The sequence below is a fragment of the Papaver somniferum genome, chromosome 11 (assembly GCF_003573695.1).
Source record: "Papaver somniferum cultivar HN1 chromosome 11, ASM357369v1, whole genome shotgun sequence".
Lineage (NCBI taxonomy): Eukaryota > Viridiplantae > Streptophyta > Magnoliopsida > Ranunculales > Papaveraceae > Papaver > Papaver somniferum.
The window spans coordinates 136107674-136120408 of record NC_039368.1 but is presented as its reverse complement, the minus strand read 5'-3'; the positions used below and the strand labels follow the sequence as shown (position 1 = coordinate 136120408).

General features: G+C 37.4%; 1 protein-coding gene and 2 pseudogenes across 1 annotated transcript; 1 reads left to right on the top strand and 2 right to left on the bottom strand.

Annotated features, from left to right (window-relative positions):
- Window positions 1-4561: 4561 nt before the first annotated feature.
- Window positions 4562-5429, top strand: LOC113325252 (chlorophyll a-b binding protein 40, chloroplastic-like). Its single transcript, XM_026573455.1, has 2 exons — window positions 4562-4870; window positions 4986-5429. Exons 1-2 carry the CDS (start codon window positions 4562-4564, stop codon window positions 5427-5429), a joined length of 753 nt encoding a protein of 250 aa, XP_026429240.1.
- A 529-nt stretch (window positions 5430-5958) lies between these two features.
- LOC113320775 lies at window positions 5959-8494 on the bottom strand (annotated as a pseudogene).
- Window positions 8495-9099: 605 nt separating this feature from the next.
- LOC113320774 lies at window positions 9100-12023 on the bottom strand (annotated as a pseudogene).
- Between the last annotated feature and the right edge of the window lie 712 nt (window positions 12024-12735).

The following is a 12735-nucleotide window of genomic DNA, read 5'->3' as shown; positions in this document are numbered from 1 at the left end:
GTCATATCAGCAGCGCTGTTATTCAGCGGTCAATTAGCAATAGGAACAAGGCAGCGCTGTTTGTCAGATTAATAATGCAGAGAAAAATCCATGAGAGCCTAAATTGCTTGGCTGAGAAAGGAAGAAGGATTCTTGCACTTGTGGTGCCTAGAGATGCACAACGGGTAGGGTGGGTAGGATATGGCCTATACCTTTCATCCTACCCGTTTACTGGCGGGTAAGAAAATTTTTACCCGCCACCCTATCCGCCATTAAACGGGTAAGATCCTACCCAACCCATTTTCTGGCAGGTCGGGTAGGGTAGGGTGGCGGGTATAATCGTCTATATCAATGCAGAAGGACAGTGCACCTAGAGACAGCGCACTTAGAACCTCAGTCGCATAAGCAGACAATTATCCTCCCCATCTATCGATCTCAATAAATTTCTGCAGCAAAATGGTGTCGCTTCCGAGTTCTAATCAATGCCATAAAGGCTGCTGACATTGCATCCTGTTCATGCCTTCTCTCAGGTTCATCTTTCTCAAAACCAGAACATTGTATCTGATCAGCAGCGGATGCAAAAGCATTTTTACCCTCAACGCAACCAGCTAATCCTTTAAAGACGACTCGACACCCAAGCAATTCCTTTCCAACTCGAAGGACCTAGAGAAAAAATGAAATACAATCACCATTAAGGAAGAAAAGAACACAGACAGGAGAGGTGGCACAAGAAAAGAAAAACTAGGCATAACCAAGACTGTCAACTTGTATCGATATGACTAGTTAGCATCAAAATACACATCCTTATAATCAGCATCAAAAACTAGGCATAACCAAGACTGTCAACTACAGCAATGATGCTAATAGACCAACGATGAATTTAGAAACAAAAGCATAACCATAAAAAATGTACAAACAAAAGTATTCTCAAGAAAAGAGTTGTATTCTTCATATAACAGTATCATCACCAAAAGCTCTTCATATTGACCTTCTTCTTCAATCATCATCTACGATGATGGAATAAGTACTAAGATCACCAAATAAATCTGCATACAAGTTATCTCTTGTTAGATTCAGTCATAATAGTGAACGATTTGATTCAAAGTTCAGTCATAATACCAACATCAAGTAAGAGATATCACAACATCCTACAATGGAATACAATATCACAACAAGTTCAGACTTTTGGTTCAGTCACAATATCAAGTAATATCACAATATCAAGTGTTGTTTTAAAGATATTTATAAGTATACACATGCATAAGTTTTCCAAATTTTAGTGAAATATCACATTGCTGCTCTCGACAATTTCTGATATCATAAAATCTAAAATTTAGGTACTCATTCAACATATATAATCACTAATCAGGTTGCCATATATGAGTAACAATATTAATCTGGAGCTGGCAAAATTAGACTTCAACACATGCCAAGAACAGCATCAGCTCGAGTGGCTCAACAACAAAAGTAAGCAACTAAAGTTGTGACAAATTATCAACTGAGCACGGTAGCGTGTTTCCGTTTAACATGCAAGTTCCTTGACTAGAAATGGAAAATTCTAAACAACATTCAAACTGAGCACGGTAGCCAAACTAATTTTATCATGCCAAACTCCATGCATCCATTTTTTGTAAAGGTTTGTGTCATTTGATATCCAAGAACTAAAACATAAACCTAACAAACATAACAGCGTCCAATGTTTGTTCTTACAGTCTATATCAGCAGGGTAAAATTGTAAATAAATTTTTTCTCAGATATTCTTATGGATCATTGAGACCTGACATCTGGCAAATACTTACTCCTCATTGCAACAAATCCGTAGAATTAATGGCAAATAGACATCACAGATATGAAACGAAATAATTGAATTCCAGCAAAGAAATTTTAAGGCATTCTTAGAATGAATAAAATTGGGGTGTCGGAACGATTCATATAGAGGAGATGATAGAAATTCTCCACAATATTCATCACATCAGTTGTTAGAGGTTTCGAGAGGAGCTCAAAATCTAAACCATATGATTGATTCATGGTCAAATGGGAGCATTATGAATGGGCAGCATTCATATGATATTGCAAGAGAAGCTTCGAAATATAAACTACTGATAAACTAACCAAAGAACGAAATATAAACTACTGATAAAATCTTTAAAATACCTGTAGAAACTGAACTAGGACTCGAGCATTAGCCCAGTCATACTTTTCAGGAGCATGCACGCAAGGCTTTTTCTTCTTGGCTTTTCTTCGACCAGATAAGGGAACTTCATCAGCATCAGAATCAGAAGAACTGGATTCATCAAGAAAATCAGTACTGTCAATATCATCAACATTAACACCCATTACTGATTCATCGGGAATATCGAAGATAAACCTCTTACGAAATGATTTATCAGATCGTCCTAGCCTTATAAAAACTTTTTCGTATTTTTCTGCTGCATCCAACATCAAGTAAATGGAGTTCTATCTTGTTTTCACGTCTAACACTAATCCCTTTTTGTATTCCATTCTTTCAAGAAATAAGGCATCTAAGAATTTCTTCATTCTAGCAGGAGAGGCCGTGACGTATTTAACCACCGACCTGATTCTGCTCACTGAAGTATGATATTTCTTCAACCCATCCTTAACAACTAAAGCTAATACGTGGGCAGCACACCTTACATGTAAATGTTTACCTCCTACAATTGACGATCCCCAACTTACAACTTTCTCTTGGACATATTCAATTGCTTTTTTATTTGCAGATGCATTATCGAGCGTGATGGTGGAGGTGGAGGTGGCGGAGATATAACAACCCTGACTCTTTGTTGCACGGATTGAGATGTATCTTGAGAGGGAATATGAGGTCTCGTTGACATCAATTCTGTAATCTCAACCATGCTTCCTTACTAGAAAGAACAAGTCATATGAATAGAAAGCAAAAAAAGTTAACAGGCTTCAAAGGGTCCTAATAACAGCACTGAAATCTAGAGAACAACACTGAAATCTAGAATTAGACAGTAGTTATATCCGTCTGTTGGTTAAGATACCCTTGGAGAATTAGAGGGTTCTATTGGTATCGATGATAGTGCTATTCTGCGTTGTATTGACTTGGAATAAGGAATTTGAGACTCATGTATAGATATTTATTGGGAAAGTGGCATTCGAGATATTCTGCAGACATACAAGCATTGTGGAGACAAGTTATTTGCGAGAAAACATATATACTGGACTCCAGTGTCAACTGTCTATTTAAACTACAAAACAAATCTCTCCTTTTCTCACCCACCTAGCAAAGGTCTTAAATGTACTCACTCACCTGACATGATGCTAATGTTCAATCAAACCAATGATTTTCATTAATACTACTATTACTGTGAGCAGAATCTAAAGCTAATTCAATTGCTTTAGATAAACCTTTAAAGACATGGGTGTCACATAATCAAAATCTCACTGAAATTGTTTGAAATATTGATAATCTAAACATTTAAAGACATGGGTTTTAGATAGAAATCATGAAGAGACAATTTATCAATCAGTTCACATATGACCACATATTTTAAATCCCATTCAATTGCCTTTTCCCATCTCCTAACAGAATCGCATTGAAACTCGTCATTCATGAGGAACAAACTAAATTTCTATGAGAAATTTCATCAATCAGTTAACATGCATGTCAATTTTTCACGATGGCAATCATATTACTCAACTGATTTCAACTAACTTCTTCAAATACAAATAAAATCACCAAGCAATACAACATATAAAAGAAAAACCCATTCAAATTATTCAAATTTTCACCTGAAAATTAGTTTGGATTTCAAATTAGGAGGAAGAACCACTCTCTAAACCCTTCATTAGCTTTCCAAACTCAGATTCCTCGTATCCAGCAACATGCATGAAACATTGAAACCTTATGATTTTTCAATCAATTTAACACAAAAAAAAAATATGAAACAAAATGAACTTTGAAGTTAGATCTTACCTTGAATCAACCTATTAAAAGGTTCTAAACGAGATCTGATAACAGATTTGAAGTTCTAAACGAGATGTGAGAGGAACTGGTAAACGAGATTTGAAGTTCTAAACGAGCGTTTCTCTGCAGAGATAAAACGAAAACTGAATCCAGTTTTTAGTTTTTTAGTTTTTAGTGTTGTAGGAAAATATAAAGCAACGGCAGAGATCAATAGTTGAAAGATCAACGGCAGAGATTAAACGAGAACCAACGGCAGAGATCAATAGTATAAACAGGCGGGTAGGCGGATAGGGTAGGATAATTTCGAGCTTTACCCGCCACCCTACCCATCTAGCGGCGGTTAAGAAATTTTTTACCCGCCACCCTACCCGCCAAATAGTGGATAGGGTAGGATACGGTTAAAAAACTGGCGGGTAGGGTAGGATTGGCGGGTATGGGTAGGGTATGTGCACCCCTAGTGGTGCCAATATGGGGACCAATAGGAACAAGGCAGAAGATCTGCATAGATAGATATGTCTGGCCCCATAATGGCTTATAAAAGAGACATGAATTCAATCAATGCAACACATCAAACAACACACCTAATACCTTCTTCAACATTTTACCAGCCTTTTTTCTCTCTAACCAAAGCAAATGGCATCCATGGCTCTCTCCTCCCCATCATTTGCAGGCACCGCCGTAACATTAAACTCACAGTCAGAATTTCCAACCAATGTTAGACCCAGTAGCATTGGAAGGATCATGATGAGGAAGACATCAGCCAAGAAGCCTGCTGCTTCTTCAGGAAGTCCATGGTACGGTCCAGACTGTGTTAAGTACATTGAACCATTCTCTGGTGAGTCTCCATCATACCTAACCGGTGAATTCCCTGGCGATTATGGCTGGGACACTGCTGGACTATCTGCAGACCCAGAGACATTTGCCAAGAACCGGGAACTTGAGGTAATTCACTCAAGATGGGCCATGCTCGGAGCTCTGGGTTGTGTATTCCCTGAACTTCTCTCTAGAAGCGGAATTAAACTCGGGCGACTCGAGTGATCCTTATGGGAGACCCCAGCTTGGTCCATGCACAGAGAATCTTAGCTATTTGGGCGAAGGTGGACTGGACTGGACTACTTGGGAAGGTGGACTGGACTACTTGGGAAACCCCAGCTTGGTCCATGCACAGAGCATCTTAGCTATTTGGGCGACTCAAGTGATCCTTATGGGAGCTGTTGAGGGATATAGAGTTGCCGGTGGTCCACTAGGCGAGATCGTCGACCCACTTTACCCCGGAGGTAGCTTTGACCCCTTAGGACTTGCAGAGGACCCAGAGGCATTTTCCGAGCTAAAGGTAAAGGAACTTAAGAATGGGCGACTTGCTATGTTCTCCATGTTCGGATTCTTTGTTCAGGCTATTGTTACAGGCAAAGGTCCTCCAGAAAACCTGGCAGATCACCTTTCTGACCCTGTAAACAACAATGCTTGGTCCTATGCAACCAACTTTGCACCAGGAAAGTGAGAATATTAAGTTGATCTCACTCTCTGCAAGGGTGATAGAGTTCGCTTTTCTTGTCCTTCGTCTATGTTTATTTTGTACATTTATTTAGCTTGTAAAATTGGGTAGCGTATTTGTGTACTGCTTACATATCTTGTAAAATGTGGAACCTAAAATTTGAACTGTAATACAACAACAATCATTCTGTCATTCAGATCTGGTTTGAGTAAAATTAGTTCATCTCTGTGTAAGTGCAAGATTCTTATTCTTCAGAATTTGCTTCCCTTTGCAGGATTGCCATATATAGTGAAAGCATGTATATTTTCAGCAGCGCAGCCCTATAATTTACATGGTGATAAATAGCAAGCAGTGGTGCTAAGTACAAAAAGTCATTATTCTTAAAAACCAATGTTTTCAATCAACTTTCAATACAAAAACATGAGCTCTGGTGACATTTTACTCAAGTCAAACGGCATAAACAAAAACTCAAAAGGCGAGGGCTGGAAAACAAAGACACACCATTTACTAACTTCTTTCTCCTCTAGCTGTTGTTTTATTTCTCTTTCTCTGACCTGATTTCACCTTCATTTTTCACAATAATGAGTTAAATGATAGAGTGTCTGCTCAAAGTCAAAATGATGAGTTAATTTGGAGATTGTGTAATATCCCCTATCATCTGGAGTGACACACAAGGCTGATCAACAGGAACCTGAAAACCATACAAATTTGGTTGGTTAAGTGATAGTGTGTGCAATGTGCATGTGTATTGGTTGGTTCAGTGATGAAAACAGTAACACCCTTTATTGTGCAACTGTGCCTTGAAAGAAATCATGATTTTGTAATGTAGTAGTACCAAAAATACTTACATAGTGGCCAGCACCCAAAATCCAGTAGAAATGCAGATTCTTGTATGATCTGACAAATCCTTTAGTAGTTGTAGTATCATCTTCACAGTACAGAGGTTTTCTATCCAAACTCAAGAAACCTTTAAGCCCTCCCCACCTAATAAAATCAACCAAGAGAAAGTCAAATCATCACTAAAAATGGCCACACCACATGAGATAAGTTTGCCTACTCTCAATTCCGGGCATCTGTCAAACTTACTTGAGTTTCTCAACCCATGCTTCAGTTCCCTTGGTTGAACAAATGAGATCAACCTAACAAATAAGACAGTAAATGGTTGATTAGCTCAAAGTTCAAACAGGAAAAATCAAGAAAGGGACTTGCCATTCCAAAGTGGGGAATAAAGCTAGACTTTAATCAAGGTTCAACCCTCAAACATACCTGTCCATTATAGACTGTCACATTGACCCCATTCTTTAGCAGTTGATCAACCTGTACAACTTGCAAAATTCAGTATGTTTACCCAAAAGAGTTTTTGATAGTTAAGAAAACATAAGAGTACCAACAATATTCATTTTTATTCTTCTTGAAAGGACAAAAGAAAAGTAGCATTGTAAATGTTCTCAAACAACTTACGTAACATTCTTCGGGATAATCTTGAGTTTGGCTCTAATGGCAACATCCATCAAGGTATCTAAATCCCCACTCCCACCGGGAGCAAATCTGTGGGAGTTACCAAGATATGTTGAGTACTTTCGAAATGACGCTGCTGCTTTTGATGATTGTAGAGATGTCACCGTTGCTGGTGATGAATCATTCGTAGAGTCCAACATAAAATTGTAAAAATCCTGCAATACCAAAATTTAGTGGAAACGAGAAGCGTAGACATCTTGCAAATGATGCCTCTCAGACCTGGGATCCAAATAATTTACTGCTGAAATAAGGAGAAAGAGAGGGATTGAGTACCACTGAATTGCTGCCCCAGAAAATCACTTCCTCAAGGTCGGCCCATGAGTCTGTTGCATTCACAAATTTTCCAGCTTCAATTTGTTGCTTAATCTTTTGAGCTACTCTGAAGTAGAACTTGTCAGTGAAATGTCATTAATGCAATAATCAGATAATTATAGACAAAATGTTCAAGTGTTCGAGCTTATTGATTTGGCAAGTCCGTTGCTATCGAGTCGTGATAAATCTTTAAGCAATGGCCCCCATGAGAACTGCACACACACAAAAATTGAAGCTGTATAACTTTAACTAAGTGGAATTCATCATTTAAGATGATCAGTTGCTCACCGCGTAATCCTGTGGTGAAATCCAGCTATCACCAAGAGCAACCCCTCCAAATTTGAGTTTCAAATGACCAGTTTTAATGGCCTTAACAACTGATAATCCAAGAGTGACAGCAAATTTACCACCATAAGAATCGCCTACAACATATAAAGGACTCTTTTGAAGTTGTTCATTCTTATTGAAGAGTTTTCTCAGCAAAGTAGTTAAATCCGCTGCTGCTGCTTCATCAGTTTTCACATATGCATTGTCATCTTCCACATAACTATATCCTTCAATCACACCAAAATCGAATTCTACTAGTCAAAACTCCAAAAGAGCAAACATCCTAAGATTAAAATTTGCACACTTGTTGGAAACGATGGACTTACTACAAACAAGAGATCAGCTTTCTTCAACCAAGTTGAATTCCTTGGGTTTAAGAAGTTGTCTAGAGGTCCAACTTCTCTAAAATTTCCGAACCCAGTTCCTGAGCCACCCTGTTTGCAACCCAAAAAATCATGAACACACTCAATTTTGATTCAAACAGAGGATGGGTACAGATTGGTTAAGAGTAGTATACTAACAGGTCCACCCTGCAACCATAGAATTATAGGCCAAGGTTTTGAAGGATCATCAACTCTGTATGGACTTTTATAATGCCACCAAAACATATGTGCTTCTTCAAAAAAAAACAAATGAGAATCAAGTTAAAGAGTATGAGCAAGTAGAAAAAAGATTGATGAGGTATTGATTGACAGACATACTTGGCCTAACTTGAACATAACCCCATTGTTCAGAACCATCTTTGGTTCCTACACCCATGACAACACCTCCATAAATGACAAGAACAAGTAGAAAGCAAAGCAGGAGATTAATGAAGTTCTTCATTAGTTTCCACTTCCTAATGAAATTGAAAAGAATAACACAAAGTTGAGAAACTACAACGGTTCTGCAAAGAATGAGTGAACAGATAGAGGGAAGCTTTGTGTTTGAATATGTAACAGCAAAAATGGACTTTAAATAGGGATGAAAAAAGATTAAAAAATCCTTCGTTATACGACTTTCGGTAAAGGACTTCAAAAGTTTGTTGGTTGAATGGTTGTTGATCTTGATTAGTATCATCCTAATTCAATGTTTTAAACGACATTCTTCTTTGTTTTTCCAAATAATATAAGAATCCTAGATACAGTTTTGCAGGGGACGCTTACTTACACCTGGGTTGGTTAAAATCAAAATACACTGAAGTGAAACGAGAGGTCGAAGGCTGACCAGATTCTGACTATTTAAAATGGTCAATAGACAATTCCAATTTCGGTTTAAGCAGGCATTCCAAGTTATCCACTGCGTAACCAATGCAAACAATCAAGAATTCTTGAAATAAATTTGCACCGCACTGAAAGTTACCACTCCATTTTTGTATTAAAACAAGCATCATTTTGATGCAAAAATGACCATATTTTTTATAATTGACACAAGCTTCATTATTGATTCACATCGTTAAATTAGAATCGCATCAATTAAAACAATTAACTTTGCAATACAAAAGCATTAGCTGAACCTGGTGACACTTTTGCTCTCTCCCATCGTTGAGTTGGTCAAATGCGGTCGGAGAAAGTCAAAATGTAAGTGCTGGATAAACAAAGCTTATTTCTCTTTCTGTGGCCTAATTTCACCTTTATTTTTCACAATGATGAGTTAAATAATAGTGTGTCTGCTCAAAGTCAAAATGATGAGTTTCGTTAATTTGGAGATTGTGTAATGTCCCCTATCATCTGCAGTGACACACAAAAGGCTGATCCACAGGTACCTGAAAATCCACACAAATTTGGTTCATCATCATCATCATTTGCTTAGAATCGTAATCTTCTGACAACTATTTGAATCAGCAAATAATGCTACTAAAAGCAATTCATGGACACTAAAAAGTTCGGTAGGACTATTTAGTGTCTTTTGACTTGTGTGTGTGCATGTGTTTTGGTTCAGTAAACAAAACAGCCTTTCTTGTGCATGTGTGGCTTGGAAAATTCTTACTTGATTTGTCTCAAATGCATTCAGGGTTCAAAAAAGAGAAACTGAAAATTCATGATCAGCCTGCATGCCATGGTCTTGTAGCCTAGTAGAAGAAAGAATACTTACAAAATGACCAGCACCCAAAATCCAGTAAAAATGTAGATTCTTGTATGATCTGACAAATCCTTTGGTAGTTACAGTATCATCCTCACAATACAGAGGTTCTCGATCCAAACTAAAGAACGTTTTAAGCCCTTCCCACCTAGTAAAAAATCAACAAAATCTGTCAGTTAACCACATATTGCAACAATTACAACCATTAAAAGACATTGTCAATCTTACTTGAGTTTCTCAACCCATGCTTCAGTTCCCTTGGTTGCACAAATGAGATCAACCTAACAAAGTAAGATAGTAAATGGTTGATTAGTTGAAACAGCAAAATCATAGTTATTGCATTTTGTCTCCAAAGTGGGGAATAAAGACTTTAATCAAGGTTTGACACACAAACATACCTGTCCATTATACACTGTCACATTGACCCCATTCTTTAACAGTTCATCAACCTGCACAAAAAAAATAAAAATTTCAACTCCTTACAGTGTCATCTTCGTTTTTCAAATGCTGTACATTACAAAAACACAGTTTAGGAAACCATTATTACCTCATTGATTCTTGGCTTCATGAAGTCACCGGACAAGGCAGCAAAAACATTCCCAGACTGACTTCCCCATCTGAAACATTAGAGTACCAACAGTATTCATATTCATTGTTTTTGGAAGGACAACAATAAAAGGTAGCATTGCAAATGTCTTCAAACAACTTACCTAACATTCTCTGGGATAATCTTGAGTTTGGCTTTAATAGCACCATTCATTAAGGTACGTACATCCCCATCCCCACCGGGAGTAAATTTTTGGGTGGTACCAAGATATGTTGAATACTTTTGAGATGACGCTGCTGCTTTCAATGATTGAAGAGACGTAGCCGTTGATTCTAATGGATCATTTGCAGAGTCCAGCATAAAATTGTAAAAGTCCTGCAACACCAAAATTGACATGGAAAGCATAAACGCCTTGCAAATGATGCCTCTCAGAGGTAAAGCTGGTACTGAAATATGTCAAACTAATTTAACGGTGAAACAAGGAGATAGAGGGAATAGGTACCACTGAATTGCTTCCCAGAACAATCGCATTCTCAAGGTCGCCCCATGTATCTGTTGCATTTACAAATTGTCCAGCTTCAATTTGTCCGCTTAATCTGTTGAGCTAGTCTGCAATTTGAAACAAGAGTTTTGTCAATTGATAAACTCATTATTTCACTGATCAACTTATTCTTATGACAAAAATGTTCAAAGTGTTCGACCTTTTTGATTCCGCTAATCCGTTGTTATCGAGCCGAGATAAGTCTTTAAGCAATGGCCCCCATGAGAACTGTACACATTCAAAAAAGTAAAATTGTATAGTTCACTTGAACCAGCATTTACAAAAATAATTTGACACCATACTTAAAAAAGTAAAAGTAATACTATAACTTACCACATAATCTTGTGGTGAAATCCAACTATCACCAAGAGCAACCCCTCCAAATTTGAGTTTCGAATGACCAGCTTTCATGGCTTTAACAATTGATAATCCGAGAGTAACAGCATATTTACCACCATAAGATTCAGCAACAACATATAGAGGACTCTTTTGAAGTTGTTCATTCTTATTGAAGAGTTTTCTTAACAAAGTAGTTAAATCAGTTGCTGCTTCTTCATCAGTTCTCACATATGCATTGTCATCTTCCACAAAACTATATCCAGTTCCTACTGGATTATCCTTTAATCACACCAAAATCCAAAAACTAATTAAAAATCCAAAAAATATCAAATTTTGTGTACTTGATGGAAATTATGGACTTACCACAAATAAGAGATCAGCTTTCTTCAACCAAGTTGAATTCCTTGGGTTTAAGAAGTTGTCTAGAGGTCCAATTTCTTGAAAATTGCCAATCCCAACTCCTGAAGCACCCTGTTTGCAATCCAAAAAATACATAAACAAATTCAAAATTTGATTCAAACAGAAGATGGGTTTGGATTCATCAAGTGCAGGTATACTAACAGGTCCACCCTGCAACCATAGAATTATAGGCCAAGGTTTTGAAGGATCATCCACCCTGTATGGACTTTTATAATGCCACCAAAACATATGTGCTTCTGCAAAATCAAAGAGTGAAAGAATGAGAGAATTCAGTTATGGACAAATAGAGAGACCAAGAAAAGATTATAGAGGAGATATTGAGTGACAGGCATACTTGGCCTGACTTGAACATAACCCCATTGTTCAGAACCATCTTTGGTTCCTGCACCCATGACAAGACCTCCATGAACAAAAACCAGGAGAGTGCAGAGGAGGAGAGCAATGGAGTTCTTCATTGAAATTGAAAGAGAAAAAACAAAACAGAAACCAGAGAATGGTTGTGTAAAGAATGAATGAAGGAAGAAAAAAGAAGGAATCTTTGTGTTTGTATATGTAACAGAAAAAAATGGACTAAAAATAGGAATGAAAAAACAAAAAACAAAAAAGTGAATTTTGAGGATGATGAAATCAAAGATATGAACAAATCTACTTTGAGAATCCTGTAGTTATTATTATTATTAACTTTATTACTACTATTATTAGGAAATAATATATGAGAGTCTATATTTAGGAGATATGCACATTAAGTTGTGAGAGTTGTATTAGGAAAGTGTCTATGTTTAGAGTTTGATCTTAGTTAGGAAAGTACCTTGAGTGGTCGTCAAGTTTGTAAACAATATAAATAGGCTGTTGAGCCATGAAAGTTGATACACCAAAATTATTATCAATGTAGTATTTTACGCTTCCGCGTTTATGCTCTCCTCTCTCTTGCTCGATCCTTAACATGGTATCAGAGCAAGAGTTCGAGCTGGTGATGAAAACTTGATGGAAGAGCAGCTGTTATTGGAGAAAGGTGGTGGTCATTGGTGATGGAAAACAGGGAAGAACGTTGAGGTGCTGCAGTCGAGTTATGATAATTGTGGAAAGAACAACGATGAAGATGCAGAGAGTCTGGAGCTCATGATGGAGGTTGCTGCCATTATCATTTGAGTTCGAAGATGAAGTAGATTTGTGTTGTTTCTTGTCCGAGAAAACAGTAAGAGATGTGGTGTTACTGATGAGTGCCAAATAATGTATATATTTATCCC

Excerpts from the sequence above, each read along its gene's own strand:
- LOC113325252 (XM_026573455.1), top strand. The coding sequence starts at position 4,562 with ATGGCATCCATGGCTCTCTCCTCCCCATCATTTGCAGGCACCGCCGTA. Across the intron at positions 4,871-4,985 it reads CCAAGAACCGGGAACTTGAG|CTTGGTCCATGCACAGAGAA; the intron begins GTAATTCACTCA and ends GGGAGACCCCAG.